The sequence below is a fragment of the Somniosus microcephalus genome, chromosome 13 (genome assembly GCF_052327205.1).
Source record: "Somniosus microcephalus isolate GS21.2 chromosome 13, FLI_Smic_1.0, whole genome shotgun sequence".
NCBI classification, from domain to species: domain Eukaryota; kingdom Metazoa; phylum Chordata; class Chondrichthyes; order Squaliformes; family Somniosidae; genus Somniosus; species Somniosus microcephalus.
This window is the reverse complement of record NC_140999.1, coordinates 154,766,281-154,785,363: the sequence shown is the minus strand read 5'-3', so window position 1 is coordinate 154,785,363 and position 19,083 is coordinate 154,766,281. Positions and strand designations below refer to the sequence as shown.

Here is a 19,083-nt window from a genome sequence, read left to right as displayed (position 1 = left end):
CCCTTTTCTAGAATTATTTGAACTTTAAAATAAAACTTCAACTGGTAAAACGTTGTCTTACATTAGATGTACTGTCAAAGCTAGTTTAGTTATTTAAACCAGCCAAACTCATACCTTTCACTGGCAGCTTTGTACTTCGAACACTTTCAGCTTGGTAAAAAGTTTGACCTAATACGGCAGAGCCGTTTGTTCTTGGTATGCAAATCTCCTGCTTTGAATCTGTCAAAATTAGAAAATAATTTGTTATTTTGAAAAAACGGGTGTTCTCATTTTAACGGAGTTGCTTTCGGGACCCTGCATTGCACGATTCCGCTTGAGTTTGATATGCGATTTTGGCGACGGTCCCTTCACTCGGTTTCCTGAGCATGTGCCTGTTGTCTCATTGGTAAAAAGCGGAATTCGGCTCGACGGTAGCATTTGCTGCAGATTTCGGCAATTTGTAGCCCGTCAGTCCCATTCTCTCTCTGGGGTTGTGTTATGGTGCTTGTTTTTTTGGCTTTCTTCCGCCAGTTGAAGTAAGTTCGGCGGAAGTTTGAGAACAAATGTGCAATAACTCACCAGTTTCATGCTGAGAAGTGACTTCTAACGGAGTGCAGTTGGGACTTCTCAAAAGAGCAGTAAACCCGAGCCCTGCTCCCCTCAGATCTCTTGCAGTGTGATTGAACAGAACTGAATAGTCCAGCTCAATCAGCCAAGTCCTTTCCATATGGTCAAAACCGAATTACAAAATGAGAGTGGATCGGAACCAAACTGATTCCGAAGTTTTTTAAAGAAGCCGCCAGTTGTAGAGCGGTAGAAATCTGCATTCTCGTTTTCTTTTTCTTTTGAACAGTCTTGTTTACTTCTAATAGCGCAGGAACATGGATGAAGAAAGTCACCAAGAAAATGGAGTGGAGAGTGGAAAGGACACGGACCGGCAGCTTCGTTTACGAGTTTGTGTTATGAATGAGATTTTAAAAACGGAGAGGGATTACGTGGGGTCCTTGAAATTTCTAAAGTCTGTAAGTTTTTTTTTTGGATCCCGCTGTTCTAAAGTCTCTGTGTAGTTCTCTCCCTTCATTGGGTGTGAAATCAGTAAATCAAGGTTAATATATGATACCCCAGTGGGCGTACCAACATAATGTTCGCCCCAGCTTAATTTCAGATGGTAAGGCTTTGTGATTCCCTTTCAATTACTAACCTATTAACTCTTAGGTTGCTGCAATCGGTGTCATTTGAAACTCCGTGTCAAGAGTCGAGCTTTCTTTTGAGGCCGATGTACGCGCTGCTGGGGCCAACATAACTGTTAGGATACTTTGTTAAAAAGGGCTTCGAAATTGCACTTGGGGAAGTGGCGCTTCAAGTTCCTGCAGTCCGGTTAATTTTAGATCAGCGGCGATGCACCAATTCAGCCAGTGAGCTCGGACAGAATGAGGAATCGACCCTCTTGGAACCAAAATTAATAATAGACGGAAAATGAGTGTGCATCTTTAAGTGGGGTTTAGTTACCAAAAGCCCCAGTCTAAGGGGGAGACCCTGAAACGTTAATGTTTCAAATGCTGTTAGCAAGGCTTTTACTAAAACCGAAATACAACATCATCTACTTTAAAAAAAAAAAAATTCAATTTTAACCACACTCTACTCACATTTTTCTACTCGATTATTGTGGGATAGTGATTCCGAAATTGGTTTTATGTATCCTTCTGGTGCAATAATTAAGCCTATTTGTTGTTATGTGGTTTCCTGTTGAGGCAGAGCGACATCTATTAGAAGGTTCGTTTGTTGCCGATAAGGCGTACTGGGGGCTGCAAGGTGTGCCATATGGTTTGTGTAAAGTTAAATGCGCGCTCTCCAGACACAATGAGGTTAAGGGGAAAGGCGCTGTAAATCAGTCTCGGTCCTTCCTGATTGAACATCTGAGCATTTGGCCGCAGCCCCTGCAGCAGTCTCTTGGGACCTAAATCAACCTGACTTCATTTGCAGCATCTCTGACTGAACAAACCGACAGGGCAACCAATATCAGATCTACAATACTGATTATATATATTTAACTAAAACTAGGTTAAGGTTTCATTTAGAATCTGATTAGTAGTGGATGTGAGGGAGCATCTGGTGAGTTTCCCCCTCTCTTGTCTATCCTATTCCCCCCCCCCCCGTTTGCTAAGCGGAAGTGGATTTAATACTGCATTGCCCAGCTAATGGTTGGCTGTCCGGCATGGATGATATTTATGCCAAATTCTTAAAAGCTGCTCTAAGTGGGGGGGCGCTGGGGGGTTGGGCGCTGGGGTGGGGGGGGTGCGGTGCGGTGCTGGGCGCTGGGGGGGTGCGGCGCTGGGGGGGTGCGGGGCGCTAGGGTGGGCGCTGGGGGGGTGCGGTGCTTGGCGCTGGGGGGGGCCGTGATCTTTGAGATGAATGTTGGGAACTTCCAACTTACTTTGGAGTTGCCCAGGATGCACAAGTTGATGCACAGGATTTGTAGGAGTAGGTAGCTGAATTGTCGATTTTGAGGTGTTTACTCCTGCTCTAAGACACTTGTATAAATGTAGATAGAAGTCTCGCTGAAACTATTCTCAATGAAGCCAGATTGGCTAGTTTTGCTCTTTGTTTGATGTTGTCTTCAATGATATCTTCGAAGTGCCCATTCCAGGTATTTCTGCAGGAACTGCAGTGTGTTTTTTGTTGTTACAGGTATTGTGTTGTTGGTGGACTTAGCTGGGGATCAGGTATACTCTACTGACCATCCTGAACAGTGGACTTAATGGTGGGGTATGGTGCTGAGTGCACCCAAATGCTGTCCGTAGTTTGGCTTTTCACCTGTCCACATGGGAATCCTGAAGGTATCGACTGAAAGATACAAGGGGCATCTGCCCCAATTGTTAATGCATCAATACCTGAGGTTCTGGTGGTTGCTGACATCAGCTCAGAGGGAGTTCTTTGTGACTTCACTGATGAGCGATCTAAGGTGCTTCTAGGTTTTCTGTCATTTTTTAGTAACCACAAAGTCCTAGTGCAGGTTCAGCTTGTGATGTATATAAGGTGAGTCCAAATAGTTGTCCTTTAATATTTTAGAAGTTGAAGGTATGCAATCAAAGGGTTCCATGTGGCACATGTGCTAAGACCAAACTGTGAGGTAAATTTCTGGTTTACAAAGGGCACGTTGTTGCAGCGAGAGGGGATTCTGGCCTTTCTGAGACTGTCACTTAGCACCTTAGAGGGGGAGTTACCCTCACAGCGGACACATCACTTTGCCAAAACTTCTTGTACAAGAATCTGCATTAAGCAGTTGGGTACAAGTAGCCTAGTACCTAGCATTGTATGTGGATACCTAGAACATCAAGGTGGCTGTGTCACAATCTGTCTTGCATCAGTCTTTGCACCACACACACACACTGAAGGCACAACTGTCATACAGCTGATGAGGAAATTCTAAGTTTTGGCACAAGAGCTGCTGGAAGATGTTACTTAGAGGCTGGTTCTAAAATGATTTGCTTCTATCTCCAGGGTTGGATGTGTACTATGACTGGGTTGCAGAGATGAGCAGTTGCTGCTCTACATGTTAAATTGGTGGAACCATGTGTGTACTTCAGGTGTGTTTGGGCAGATGATGATGTGCGCTTTGAGAATTTCTTGGAATTTGCTATCTGTCAAATGGAATACTGAACCTTGAGCTCAGTGGTTGCCTAATGACCAACTAGTGACTATCCTCCTGGGGGTGTAGTGGGAAAGAGAGGTCGTGTTCGCTGTGATACAGCGCACCTGCTGTTGAACAATTGGAACTGAGCCAACCCTCTGTGGTTATCTGAGCCAGGAAGGTTGGCACTCATCCCGTGTACCGTTAACATGGCTTATTAATAGGACATAGAGGGGTAGATCTGTCATGGGAAGCTGGCATTCTTCCCACTCTGTTCCAGATAACTCTGCAAGCTATGTGCTGTAACTGGTAGTGAGATCCTAGCTGGACAGGTAACTTTGTGCTGGTAAGCCATGTGGGTTTAGCTGGTTAAACTCAAGTACGATAGCACACTTTTCAGGATCCCCAAGCCTTGGCTCTTGTCAACCTTGGTCCAAACTCTCTGGAGCTTGCTAAGTGGAACCTAGAGAAAGCGAGAGCGAGAGTGTTCCATATTGGCAAACAGAAATTTTAATTGTGTGAATTTCTCAGTTTGGTTTGGAGACTCTTAAACATAGTGACAAGTTTTTGTGTGGGTCAGATTCCTGGCTAGGAAAAGAAGGGCGGCACTTTGGATTTGATACCCCATCCTCCTTAACCTCTGCTTTCAGTCCAGTGTTTTGGAGTCTGATTGGAGCCTCAAATCCTGTGACTGATTTAATTTAAATTTGAAGATATGGTTTATTTTACTTGTATAAATGAAACCATTGATAGTGCAGCACTTAGCTTCCAGTGTGCATTTTGCAGAAAGGCTGCAGGGGGAAGTTTGCACTTTATAAATTTGTTAAAATGGAGTCCTGGGTTGAAGATTGTTAAATTTAGAAAATGTGCTGTACAGAAGACAAATAGTTTTTTTTGCCATGGCATTTTGAAAGTAATTTTGGGTGTTGTATTGGCATTATGAAAATGAGTTTTCAGAGTCAGTTGAATTGGTCAGAATGGGAAGTGTGACTGAATTGTAGTGCAAACCAAAACAACGCCCAGTTTGACTGTAGAAGCTTTGAACTTGACTTTTAAACTGTAATTAACAGGTTCCCAGACAGCCTTTAAATGACAAAGGCTGGTAAAGGAAAGCTGTGTAGGATTGTGTGCCACTTGACTTTTTTCAGGACTATGAGAAAAATGATACATGTACATGTTTGAAATTTATTGGTGGCCAATAATTGTTTGACCAATATATATTCTCAAATAATGGAGTTGTACAGTACAATGGTGACAGGTGCTGGTTGTGTTTAAAATCCAGTGGTTTCTTTAAATAATTGGTGTGAGCTGGTGATGAAGTATTTCTCAAGTTACTTGTATCTTTGCAACCTTTGGGATGTCTTCTGGCATTTTGTGAAGATAGAGCGGTGATGCTAAATAAAATTTCCAGCACTGAATAAGAGATCTTTGTGCCTTTTCACATTTTGCGAGCCTTGATATGGTTGGTCACCTTCATGTTTAACTGTGTTCATTCAAAGGGTCTGATCCTCATCTGTTTAAATCTGCTAGGAAAGCTTTTTCTATAGAATAAAAACATGCCAAATGCCCTCCGTTTCAGTGTTTGCGTGATCAATAATTCCTCCTTTTAATTAAATCAATAACTTGTCAAATGTCACTGACTGATCCAGTTGTCAGTCTTTTCTGTTGAAGATTTGAATTTCTCAGTTTTTGTGCTTTGGTTCCTCGATTTTAAATATCAATTGATTTTTTTTAAAAAAAGGCTTGACCATATGCATTATTGAAAACTTCTTGAAATAATTAAGATGATATCGACCTCTGGCTAAGTTATCTTTGGCTCCCAGTGAGTGGTTATCAGTTGTACCAAATGCAACAGAAATGAGCATCTGTATATGCTTTTCAAAAAATGGTTTGATGCCAGTTTTAAACTTTGGCATTTTTGTTGTTGTGAGCCTTGAAAGCTTGCTGTAGGCTCTTTGCAAATTGTTTAACCTGTATATTATCAGCATTAACATTTGAGTATGTCCATAAACCCCCATGACTTAGTGAGTAAATGCACTGTATGATACTGCACTCAGCCATATCAGTCATGAAGGTTCCATTTTCAATCCCCAGTTCGTACTGTTTGCTGATATCACCGAAGATACCACTGAGGCACATCCTCAGTACTGTAGGTTGGGGGTGGAGGGAGATTGAGATGGATTCCTGCTCCTATTTAATATTTGACCCTGTGCTGGAAGTGCATCTGTGGGACATTGGTTAAAGATAAGGCTGGGTTTGATTATGATCTATCTTTTGTGTTAAAATAGCCATCCAGCACTGGGTATCCAGGTTTTTGTATGAAGAATGGCTATTTGGGTGAGGTTTTGGAGGGCTGGTGCTGTTCAAGCAGCATGCCATCATTACCTTCAGGAGAGAAGTGCTAAGGCCAGAAAATTGGAGAGAACATTTTGCGAAGTGTCCAAGAGGGAGATATATTCAGTTTTGATCTTAAAAGCTGCATATTTCTCTTCATAACTCCATTTTTTTCTGCTTTGAATTTTAACTCCACCCCTTTTAAATTTTGCTTAATGTGCTTTTCTTGAAGGGTGTTAACATACTCAAAGTTGATTTTGTAGTCTTGATTTTGAAAGTTCATTAAAAGCTGCTTTGAGCTTCACTACTGTGTATGTTTACGAATGTCACTTGTCATCTGGTTCTTATTCCTTCAACCAGGATTCATGGTAAATGGAGAGTATTGCCACTTTTTTAGATTGTACCAAAAGGAGCAATATTGATTGCATATGACAATTGTATTTATTTTTAAAGTCTAATACTTGTCCTTTAAAAATATGTGGGTACACCAGAGTTTGGCTGGCTGCTAAAGCTATTGTGTAGTCTTATCCTTTACTACTCTGGCATTGTTTCTTGGATATTACAGTGATCCTTTTTTATGTATACGTAAGCGAGTGGTTCACTTCAGAGAATTGGGATCGATTGTGTGATGTATCACTTTCTCCATAAGGGTAGCATTTGTAATCTATAATGGTTTGTCTAACTGATGCATACTATCATGTAATATTCATAGATTTAACCTTGACTAATTTAAAGTGCAGTTGCCCAAGTCAGTACGCTATCTCTGCTTTGTTTACTGGTATAGGGGTATTTACTTTTGATAGGAAGTATGCCCATCCTTGGACACAGTAGTTTAAGCATTGGGGTGGATTGTGCATCATCTTGACATGGTAAATTGTGCTTAAATTAACAACGGCTGTCTTTTTAATATATTCATAGACCTCTGAGTCTTCTGTATGTGATTGGTCTTATATACATGGAAAATTTGCCTATTAACTTGAAAATAAGATCAATACGAGACGCAGCTCATGTGCATCATAAATAAAATGGTGCATGGACTGATTGAGCTAATGGTGCAACAAATTCTGATATTCCCATGTTTTTCAAATGCACGCGCTCCTTGCCATTGTTGGTACAAAATATCTAGCAAAGATTTAAGGGGAAAAATTCGGTCGCGCCCCCTTTGGGGTGCTAACTTCACTGGGGCGCTATTTTTAGCGCCCTGCGCCGTAAATTGAGTGGTTGCGCCCCAAGCAGGAGGCGGGGTGCTACTGGAAGCGCTCCTCCTCCTTGGGGCGCTACCATTCAATATCGCGGAGCTACGAGCAACAGTGCCACGCATGTCGCCACATAGCGCTGCGGTATTACAGGCCTCCATTCTCTAATAAAGGGGAGGGGCCTAGCGCAGCGTGCACTGGGGCCCTGCTGGACCACTGGACCTCCAGCACCCCACAGGAGGAGGTGAAAGAGGGCAGATGCTGGCAGGCGGCCCACAAAAAAATGGCCACCTGGCACCTGCCCTTTAATTAGCGCGGCCGCAAAAACGCCACCCTGACCCTGTTGGACATATCATCCGGCGGTAGTTCAGGGGCGCAACTGAAGTTTGTGGCCGGGGCGCTGCGCAAGGTGATGACGTCATTGCCGGAGGCGCAACACTATGGGGTGCTACTGCCGCCGCTAACCTCGCCGCTGAATTTCGTGGGAGGCGTTAGCGGTGCCGCGCTCAGGCGCTAGGGCTTTGCGTTCCATTACGGGAGGCGCAAAGCAGCCCAATTTTTTCCCCCCTTAGTCTTTGAACTCTTGATGTTGTGCGCCATTGGTCTATGTCACTCCAGAAGTCCGATTTAATCACTTAAAATAGCCCAGCTTATATACAAGTAGTGTCGTTTTGATGCTGGATATAAAGTTTCAATGTTCTAGTAGGCTGTGATAACAAGGCTCGTATTTATTAATAAAAACTGCCTGGTTGTGTGAGCCCAAGTACAAAGATATGGTTTGTTTGCAACTGCTGAAATTGGTGACACAGAACACTAATCTATTACAAACTTAGCAAAGCTATAATCTTGAATTGTAATGTTTTTGTGAATAATTTGGGAAGGAAAACCCCAAATTTAACTAATACAAGTTGATTAACAACATCTGTACAACTGCTATTTCAAGCCTATGTGCCATTTTATGCTTGATGCATGCGTTTGCCTATCTGTTTATGTAAACAATTAGTTTAATTAAGCACCATCTTTTGTCTCGAGACTTTTTTCCTCGTCAAGAAGCATTAACATTTATAAACATTAACTTGGAAATGCAAACTTTTCACATGCATAAACAGTTGCATTGTATTTACATTCATGTGTTTGTCAAATCGCCTTTTTTTTGGTGAGATATTACTCTGCCTGGAGCTTATTGACCAGTTTGGTGATGAGAAACATGCCATTTCTCAAAATGAGACATGTCAAACTTTCTAAATTAAGCACTATTTTGCTGGAAAAAGTGATTTGGTGAAGTTTTTATTTGGGGATGAGAGAAGACTGCATCATTTTTGGATGATATGTGATTTGTCCGCCATGTGTATCTGCAAACAGATGGAAAAGGTTTGCCAAACATTTTTTTTCGCAAAGGCATCGCCACTTTAAGTTTCCTTGAGTTGGAGGAAAGCATGCAGCAAGTTTTAACTGTTCAGAACTCCAGTCATGAATAAATACTTCGTTTTCTGGTATTTGCCAGGGAACACTGTTGGTTATGGGAGTGAAAAGAGGGAAGTTTGCTGTCATTCACACACACCATGGAGCAACTGGGCCTTTGTCCCACTCTGCTGGGCTCTTGGACAATAGGGTTTTTATTCCATTTCATGCCAAAGAGCAGACAGGCTTCTTTTACAAGAGATGAGTTTCATTAATGAGCCAAAAATGGACTCTGCTAAAATAATGAGTTTATTGGTAGTGCATTTTCTGAGTAACTGGTTTTGTTGAACAGATTTAAGTTTTGTACATGCCTGTAAACAAGATGGCAACTACTACTTGTATGAAAACAAAACATTTCTTTTGATCAACTGTTCTGTGCAATGTTGTAGATCATAAGAGCTTTCCTGTGAGTCATTGCTTAGTTACCAGATTTACTCTCGGAACCTTTTGAATTTATATTGTGTGGAGAAAAATGAATTATTCTTGAAACTGTACATGAGGAAAACATCCAGGGGATTTATTAGAGAAAGACCCTGTAACCCTATATTCCCACTTGCTCGATGCACTCCTTGAGGTATGCACCTACTTTGCTTGCATGGATTGGAGAGTTGATCAACAACGCACTGAGTTTTATGGGAAGGGTGCGGCATGATCAGCAGGTAAGTTGATCACAGTTTTGACTGGTTTTAAAACTTGGTCAGACTTAAGTTTGTCTAATTTCTTCTTTAAACTGATTACAATAAGATGAATACAATAAAATGAATAGTTAATATTGCTCTGGAGTGAAAGCAATACAGATTTACTCCTACCTGAATATAAAATCCAGGATGATGAGCATTAAGAAAATATTAGTTGTGAAGCTTGCAGTTTAACATTATGACTATTGCAGTAGAATCTTCATATTTTAAAATGTAGTCTTTTGTATTTGTTCTGGGACAGGAAGGAGCTGTACCGATGGGAAGGGCTCCACCTGAACCAGGATGGGACCCGTGTCCTAGCGGAAAGGGTAAATAGGAAGGTGGCAAAAGCTTTAAATTAGCAAGATGGGGGAGGGATCTACAAGAGACGTAACCAGCCTAAATATAAACAAAACCGGAAGAGAGAGCATAGGAAAGAAAGTAAGGGAGAACATTGATGGAAAGGGAATAAATAGAGTTATAGAACAGGAGAGTGAAAAGATGGTTAAACATAAAGTGAGAGGAAATCCTATTAAAAATGAGTTAAGATGTCTGTACAGCAATGCACAGTGTCTGTAATAAAATGGGAGCTGGAGGCAATCGTGCGTTGCGAGGAACCAGACATAGTAGGGATTACTGAGACATGGCTATAGAAAAATCAGGACTGGGAAATAAACATTGCAGGGTATAACATATTTAGAAAAGATAGGGAGGTTAAAATGGGAGGTGGAGTAGCTGTATTTTATTAGGGATAACATAATGGCAGTAGAAAAAAGTGATGCAGATATCAGCAAGACAAAAATGGAATCTATATGGATGGATAGAGATAAAAGATAATAAAGGATCAATCACACTAATAGGCCTAGTCTACAGACCACCTAATAGTGGAAGGAAGGTGGAGGAAGAAATATGCAGACAAATTAGGGAAATTAGTAAAAAAACAGAATAATAATCATGGGGGATTTCAACTATCCCAATATTACTTGGATAGAAGAGTAGGTAAAGGGAATAAGGGAATGGAGTTCCTACAATGTGCACAGGTCTCCTTTCTAACCCAATATGTAAAAAGCCCAACAAGGGAGGATTTGCTATTGGATCGAGTAATGGGAAATGAACCAGAGCAGATAGTAGAAGTAAAAATAGGGGAACATATAGGCATTAGTGACCATAATTTAATACGCTTTAAGATGATAATTGAGAAGGACGTAAGTATGACGAAAACCAGGGTAATAGATTGGAGAAAAGCTGATTTTGAGGGGCTGAGAATAGATCTTTGGGGGAGAAAAAATGGGCAACAATATTGGCAAACAACAATGAGAAACATTTAAAACGGTGTTCAACAGAGTGCAGAAAAAATATATTCTGCTAAAAGGAAAGAACAAACTAAACAATGAGACTCCATGGATGAGTAAAGCCATCAGGGAAAAATTGAGGGTCAGGAAAGAGGCCTACATTAAATACATGCAGCAGGGGAGTACATAAGGGAGAATACAAAAAGATTAGGAGAGAAGTCAAAAAAGCAATTAGGGAGGCAAAGAGGAACTATGAAATTAAATTATCAAGGAACATGAAACAAAATAGTAAAATATTTTACAGGCACATTAATAAAGAAAGGAAGGTTGGAAGTAGGGCCATTAAAGGATAGACAGGATAATACCACAGGTAATGATAGAGAGATGGCAGAAATATTAAATTGTTATTTTGCTTCAGTGTTTACCAGGGCGATAGAACAGGTGGACATGATAGTAGATGATCCAGTTAGTAATAAGATAAGTGCATTGAAAATAAAAAAAGGGGGTATATTAAATAAATTAAACTCCGAGGATAAAACCCCTGGTCCAGATGGATTGCATCCATGCATTTTAAAATAGTCTAGGGAAGAGATAGCAGAGGCATTACTACGCATATTTAATAATTCGTTAGAAAAAGGTGTAGTACCAGAGGACTGGCGGATAACTAACGTAATACTGATTTTAAAAAGGAGAAAATAGAAGAACATCTAGAAACCAAAAATATAATGAATAGTCAGCATGGATTTCAAAAGGGAAAGTCTTGCTTGACCATCCTTATTGAATTTTTTGAAGAGGTAACAGAGAGTAGACAATGGTAATGCAGTAGATGTAATTTATCTGGATTTTTATGAGGCCTTCAGTAAGGTACCCCATAATAGACTGATGAACAAGGTCATAGAATGCAGAGTCAGGGGACAAATAGCAGAATGGATTGCTGGTTGGCTTCAGGACAGAAAGCAGAGAGTGGGAGTAAAGGGTCGCTATTCACAGCGGCAGAAGGTGGGTAGTGGTGTTCCACAAGGATCAGTGCTGGGACCACTGCTGTTCACAATTTACATTAACGATTTAGACTTTGGAATCAAAAACGCAATTTATAAATTTGCGGATGACACCAAATTGGGGGGATAATTGAGGAGGACTGCAACAAATTACAGGAGGACATTAATAAACTTGCAGAATGGGCATATAATTGGCAAATGAAATTCCACACAGATAAATGTGAGGTATTACATTTTGGTAGGAAGAATAGGGAGATCACTTGTTATTTGGAGGGTGAGAGTCTGGGTGGGATAGAGGAGCAAAGGGATCTCTGTGTACAAATACACAAATCACTAAAAGTTGCGACACAGGTTAGCAAGGTCATAAAAAAAGCAAACCAAGCACTAGGGATTATTTCTAAAAGTAGGAAAGTTATGCAAAACCTGTATCGAACCTTGGTTAGAACACACTTTAAGAGTACTGTGTACAGTTCTGGTCGCCATAGGATGTCGAGGCACTGGAGAGGGTGTAGATAAGATTTACAATGATGATACCAGAAATGCGAGCGTATACATATCGGGGAAGGATGAACAGGCTGGGTTTTTTTTTTTCTTTTGGGGAAAAAAGAAGGCTGAGGGGGTGACCTAATAGAAGTGTTTAAAAATTATGAAAGGTTTTTGGTAGATCCGTGGTTCAGTGGATAAATAATTACACGGATGCTGTACATAAACAAATAACAGGTCTTTACTGGAGGAGGGCAATCTCTAGACTGGAGTACAGAGGCATGCGCACAGCTTATATACCGGTGTGGTTACTACCGGTACTACAGTATACAGGAGCTGCAAAAGTAGTTCTGACTTAAAGCACATACACTACAATTCCTCCCTTTTTTAGATTAATAATACCCCCTTAATACTCAAATAACAATTACATTTTTACATGTACATTCAATAACAAAAGTCCATTTATAGATTCAGTCTTTGGGGCAGCTTCCTGACCCTTTCGGGATAGCGCCTTTCTGGAGGTTCTTGCTCTTGGTGCAGAGGCGATTCTGACCCGCCTTTCATCAGGTAGTTCATCGGGTTCCACTGCTACTGGGTCTGAAGTAGATACTACCGGTATGTCGGATTCATCCCCAGGTACTCGAGACATGGGGTTGACGCATTCCTGTGATGCTAAGATATGATCGACGTGGCATCTCACAATGTTCTCCCCGACATCCACTGTGTACATTAATGGCCCCTGCCTTGTACATATCATTCCGGGTTGCCACTTCTCTGTTCGATAGTCCCGGGCCAAGACTGGTTGCCCTACATTGAAGCTCCTTGTCGGCTTCTCGTTGATGTGCTGGAATTGTTTGTCCTCAACATTTCTTCACACATTTGGTCTGAGCAAGTCCAGACGAGATCTCAACCTTCGGTTAAAGAACATCATGGCCGAGGTCTGGTTGGTAACTGCATGTGTCGCGTTTCGGTAGGCTAATAAGAAATTGTCCACCTTATGCTGTAGTGGAATTTCCTCGTCGCACATGGCCTTTATCGCCTTCTTAAAGGTTTGTACGAACCTCTCAGCCAATCCATTGGTGGCTGGATGATACGGGGCGGATGTGTAATGCCTTACCCCATTCCTTTTCATGAATTTTTGGAACTCGTCGGACACAAACTGTGGTCCATTATCAAAGCAGATCTGCTCTGGCAACCCGTTTCTGGCAAATGTGGTCCGTAGGACTGCAATCATTTTCTCTGTAGTGGTTGAAGACATTTTTATCACCTCAGGCCACTTTGAATGAGCATCCACTGCTATTAAGAACATTGAGCCCATGAATGGACCAGTGAAATCAATGTGCACCCGTTGCCATGGAGAGGAGGGCTACTCCCATGAGTGTAGAGGGGCATGTGGTGGTGTATTTTGGACCTTCTGGCATCCTAAGCAGCTCTTAGTTAGGTCTTCGATTTGTTGATCGATTCCCGGCCACCACATATGAGCCCTAGCAAGGCTTTTCATTTTCACTCCCCCCAGATGACCTTCATGTAGCTCATTTAGCACTCTCTCCCTTAACTTGGGTGGAATCACCACTCTGGATCCACACATCACTGTCCCCTGGCATACTGACAGCTGTTCTCTTCTGGATGAGAATGCTGGCAACAGTGAGTCGCCATGTGTTGGCCATCCCCTCACCGTCAATTCATATACCCGTGACAGCGTCGGATCATTGCGGGTCTCCTCTATATCCGCGTTTGTTACTGGCAATCGTTCAATTATCGACGAATAAAATATCTCGATAGGGTCCACTGCTGGTGCTTCCTCCACAGTTGGCAGTGGCAGGCGCGATAGCCCATCAGCGTTCCCATGCTGTCTCGTGCCTTTATATTCTATTTCATATTGATTCGCCCCTAGAAATGGGGACCATCTTTGTAACCGCTGTGCAGTCATTACTGGCACACCCTTCTTAGGATTAAAGATGGAGACAAGTGGTTGGTGGTCAGTCAGCAAGGTGAACTTCTGTCCATGCAGATAGTGGTTGAATTTTTTTACTCCCCATACTAGGCTGAGGGCCTCCCTGTCAATCTGGGTGTAGTTGCGCTCGGCTGAGGTTAGTGACTGAGACGCAAAGGCTACTGGCCTCTCCAAACCGTCCGGGAATTTGTGTGACAGCACCGCTCCAATACCGTAGGGTGATGCATCACATGCTAAACGAATTGGTAGTGCTGGGTTGAAATGGGCCAACACCTCTTTTGATGTGATCAATTCTTTACACTTCTGGAAAGCTCGTCTACGTTCGTCATCCCACTTCCATGGTACCCCTGTTTGCAGTAGGGTGTTCAGCGGGTGTAATACCGTAGACAAATTTGGTAAGAACTTGTGGTAATAGTTTACCAGCCCGAGGAACGACCTCAGTTGTGACACATTTTCCGGTGCTGGAGCCTTGACTACTGCCTCTATCTTGTCAGGGGACTTATGTAACCCCTCTTCATCGATTGACGTGGCCGCAATACGAGATCTGTTTCTGGAAAAACTCGCACTTGTGGCGATTAGCTCGTAGCCCATATTCCTTTAATCTGGCGAGCACCTTCTCCAAGTTAGCGAGGTGATCACCGTCATTTTCGCCCGTGACCAAGATGTCGTCCAAATAACACTGGGTCCCTGGAATCCCTTGCAGGACCTGATCCATCGCCCTTTGCCAGATAGCCGGAGCCAAGGCTACTCCAAACACCAGCCGGTTGTATTGATAGAGACCTTTATGGGTGTTGATCATAAGGTAATGTTTCGAAGCTGCTTCTACCTCCATTTGCAAGTACGCCTGGGCTAGATCAATTTTTGTGAAGCGTTTACCACCAGATAGCGAGGCGAAAATATCCTCAATTCGTGGAAGCGGATATTGCACCGTGTGAAGGACTGGGTTCACTGTCACCTTAAAATCCCCACAGATGCGGACCTTCTTTGGTTCCCCAGGCGTATTACTCAACGACCTCTTCATTACAGGAACGATGGGTGTAGCCCACTCGCTCCAGTCCACTTTGGACAGTACTCCTGAACGTTCCAACCCTTCCCGCTCTGCTTCAACCGCTGGTCTGATTGCATAAGGCACTGGTCTGGCCTTCAGAAACTTTGGGCTTGCATTATCCTCTATTTCAATTGTTGCTGTTATTCCTTTTAGTGTTCCTAGTCCCTCCTGGAACACTTCTTTTGCGTCAGTTAGCATTTTTGACAGTCGTCCAGGTGTGATGTCGTCATCCTTTTTGGCCTCCACCTTCAGTGCCTGTATGGAATGCCAATCTAAATGTATCTTCCGGATTAGGGTTGCAAAATTCTGGGAATTTTTAAGAGGAAACTTTCCATGGGAATTTTCGGGAAATTTTGGGAATTTATGGGAATTTTGAGTTTTTTTGCACACTGATGGTTTTTGTCTCTGACATATTATCTTTGTTGTCAAAATAGACATACTGTTCCATACAAATAAAAACAGGCTTTCAAAACTTTATTTAGGTTATAATTTTGAACTTTATTGAACCCCCACAAAAAAGACCCATCTAAAATAAAATAAAAAGAGCGTCAGCTTATTTAGCCTGTAATTTGTCCTTATTTTGTCCCTTTGAGTCTTCTACTCCTCATTGCTCCTCCTGATTCTCTGGCTCTGACGTGTCCATTTCCTCCTCTGTGTCAGTGTCTAGCTGTGTGGTGGACACTTCTGTATCTGGCTCAATAAGTTGTAGGTTCGCCCGGATAGCCACCAGTTTCTCCACTCTCTCGTTAGTCAGCCTGTTGCGCACCTTTGTGTGCGTATTCCCAAAAAGTGACCAGTTTCGTTCAGAGGCCGCTGATGAAGGTGGGATTTGGAGTATCACCGATGCAATAGGTGACAGGGCCTCAGATGCACAAAGTCCCTTCCACCAGGTATGTGCACTGATATGCTTGCATGATTCCCATATCCCATCCCCATGCCAAAGACCTTGCTTGGTAGAGAACTTTGCCAGACTTCCCAGAACTTTGCCCACATCCAGATTGAGATGGCGTGAGAGGGTAGAAATCACACTGTAAGCACTGTTGATCTGTTCTCCAGAAAGTATTGGTCTCCCAACATGCTTTGGGTCCAGCATGTATGCTGCAGCATGAATCGGCTTGACACCAAATTCTTGACGCGTCTGTATGAATTGAACAATTGCCTTCTCCTCTGCTTTGAGCAGCAGGGATGTGGGTAGGGCAATGCTGATTTGTTCTTTTAAATCAGTAAAAAGCCTGAGAACATCTGACAAGACAGCGTCATCTCCTTCAATCTGAGCAATTGCAGATGCTACTGGTGAGAGTAGTTTAAGGCTGCTAACCGCTCTCTCCCAAAACACATCATCCAGCAGTATTTTCTTGATGGTGGTTTCCATATCCCCAGACTGGGATATTGCCATTTCTTGCAGCGACTCCTTACCCTCCAGAAGGCTGTTGTACATTATGACAACACCACCCCATCTAGTGTTGTTGGGCAGCTTCAGTGTGGTGTTCTTGTTCTTTGTCATTTGCTTGGAGTTGTAGGTTGCTGCAACTACCTGTTTTCCCCTGACATACTTAACAACTTGCTTGGCTCTCTTGTACAGTGCTTCCATGGTTCTCAAACCCATGATGTCCTTGAGGAGCAGGTTAAGCCCATGAGCTGCGCACCCAATAGACGTAATATGAGGGTAGGCCTCCTCCACTTGAGCCCAAGCAGCCTTCATATTCGCAGCATTGTCAGTAACTACTGCAAAGACCTTTTGTGATCCAAGATCGTTGATGACCGCTTTCAGCTCATCAGCAATGTATGTGCCTGTGTGTCTGTTGTCCTTCGTGTCTGTGCTCTTGAAGAACACTGGGAGAGGAGTGGAGACGATGTAGTTTATGATGCCCTCCCCTCGTACATTTGACCACCCATCTGAGATAACTGCACCACAGTCTGCCATCGCTATCGTTTCTTTGAGCTTTCCTTGGACTCTGTTATACTCAGCCTCCAGCAAATAAGTAGACAAAGCATGTCTGGTGGGAGGACAGTATGCAGGGTGAATAACATTGAAAAATCTCTTCCAGTACACATTGGCTGTGAGCATGAGGGGTGAGCCTGTTGCATATACAGCTCGAGCAAGGCACTCATCTGCATTCTTCTGGCTATGGTTATCCATTGTATCAAAGAACCTTCCAAGTGGGCCAGGAGTTGCTGATGATAAGGAGCCTGATGCTGAATGAGAACCATCATCTTCTTGAATGGAAGCAGAGGAACTCTGGGCTGACTGCTGTGAGCTTTGAGTGAAGTTGTTGCATTTGGATAAATGTTGCTGCATCTTTGTGGCATTCTTTACATATGGCTTTCTACAGTGTTTGCACGTGTACACCGTCTTTCCATCTTTAATGCCTGGGGTATAATGCTTCCACACATCCAACGGTAAACGTGGCATTGTTCTATGCAGAGAAATAAAGGGCATTCATCTCTGTCGAACTGCGGTCGATCAGCACGATTGCAACAGGGTGAGTACATTTTTGCTGATGCTCCATGTGATGGAAGCATGACCTGTACACACACGACGCTACATCACCAATAGTGTATTATTTTGTATATTTTAAATTGAAGGACAACAGAGTTCAACAAGTAACTGGTTTATTTGGTATAAAGTCTGATTTACTTACTGCATCATCACAACATCAGCAGAAAACAAAATGACTTCCCTCAGGACCCCTAACCTGGATCTTAAAAAAAAAAACTATAGCAGTCTTAGATGCCTGCAGGCCAATCACAATTCGATATGCAAATATTACAAATAGAGGGAGCTAATCGCTCATCCACTCATCCAACCAATCAGGACACATTTGTTCACAGTCACACACAAAACTTGTAATTATTAAAACAAGCCAAGTAAGAAGATAAACATATAATGATTAAGAAATTCCTCAATAATTAAGATTCCATCTCTCTTAGTAATTTTAAGAGAGGACCTGTGGGGGGGAAAAAAAAAAGAAAGAAATACCAAAAAAACAATATTATACTAGCATGCGCTTTTTTGGGCAAAATTCCCAAGCTAAACTTCCCGTGGAAAATTTCCGGAAATTTACCGGAAACTTTCCACCCCTTTGCAACCCTATTCCGGATCCATTCACGTCCTAGCAGTGGTGGTCCTCCATTTGGCAATACATATATATCCATTTTAGGTATTTCCTGGCCTTTATATGTCACTTTCACCCTTATTTTTCCTTTGGGGTAGACTTTTTGCCCCGTATACGTCTTCAAGACAATCTCTGTAGCTTTCAAGGGTATGTGTGAAAATAGCCGCTTGTAGTCTCTTTGATTTATGACTGTTAGAGCTGACCCTGTGTCCAATTCCATTTTCACTTGGACTCCGTCTATCTTGAGTGTAACCCAGATAGTCTGGTGATCCTCCATTTCGGTTACATTATGTAGTTTCAGACAACCCAGCTCCTTGCTTCCGGAGTCTGTGTCACTTTTCTGTTCGTCTGAACCACTGTCCATCACCTGGTGTACTTTTTTGTACTTCTCCTGTGGAGATTTCTTACTGTTGGTTTTCTTCCCAGACCTGCAGACTCTTGCTATGTGTCCTGCTTTCCCACACTGTCTGCACACTTGGTCCTTGAACCAACAATCTTTCTGGTCATGTGTTGTTCTGCCGCAGCGATAGCACTTCCCTGTTCCATAGGTCATTTCGTTGGTGCCATATTCTTGCGGTCTCCATTGTATCTCTGCAGCGCCCCTTGCGGCTGCTTCGTGTGATACTGCCATACTGAAAGCTTTGTCCAGCGTAAGGTCCTTTTCTGATAGAAGCCGTTTCTGGGTTCCTTCACTTTGTAGCCCACACACAAACTTGTCCCTTAACGTATCTGCTAGTCCTGCTCCAAACTGGCAGTATTTCGATAGCTTGCGCAGTTCCGTTAGGTATTCGGCATTGCTTTCATCTTTGTGTTGGTTCCTTTTATGGAACTTAAATCGTTCTGCTATCAGCAGCGGTGTGGGGTTTAAGTGGTCCTGTAGGATTTCTACTATGCTTTCAAAATTCTTGTTTACC

General features: G+C 42.6%; 1 protein-coding gene across 1 annotated transcript in view; it reads left to right on the top strand.

The window, feature by feature from the left end:
• Nucleotides 1-376: 376 nt before the first annotated feature.
• Nucleotides 377-19,083, top strand: part of prex1 (phosphatidylinositol-3,4,5-trisphosphate-dependent Rac exchange factor 1) — a 242,446-nt gene continuing 223,739 nt past the window's right edge. The window contains exon 1 of the mRNA XM_086005396.1: nucleotides 377-1,001. Within this exon, the coding sequence (XP_085861522.1) occupies nucleotides 861-1,001 (141 nt within the window). The 5' untranslated portion in view covers nucleotides 377-860. The remainder of the gene's footprint in view (nucleotides 1,002-19,083) is intronic.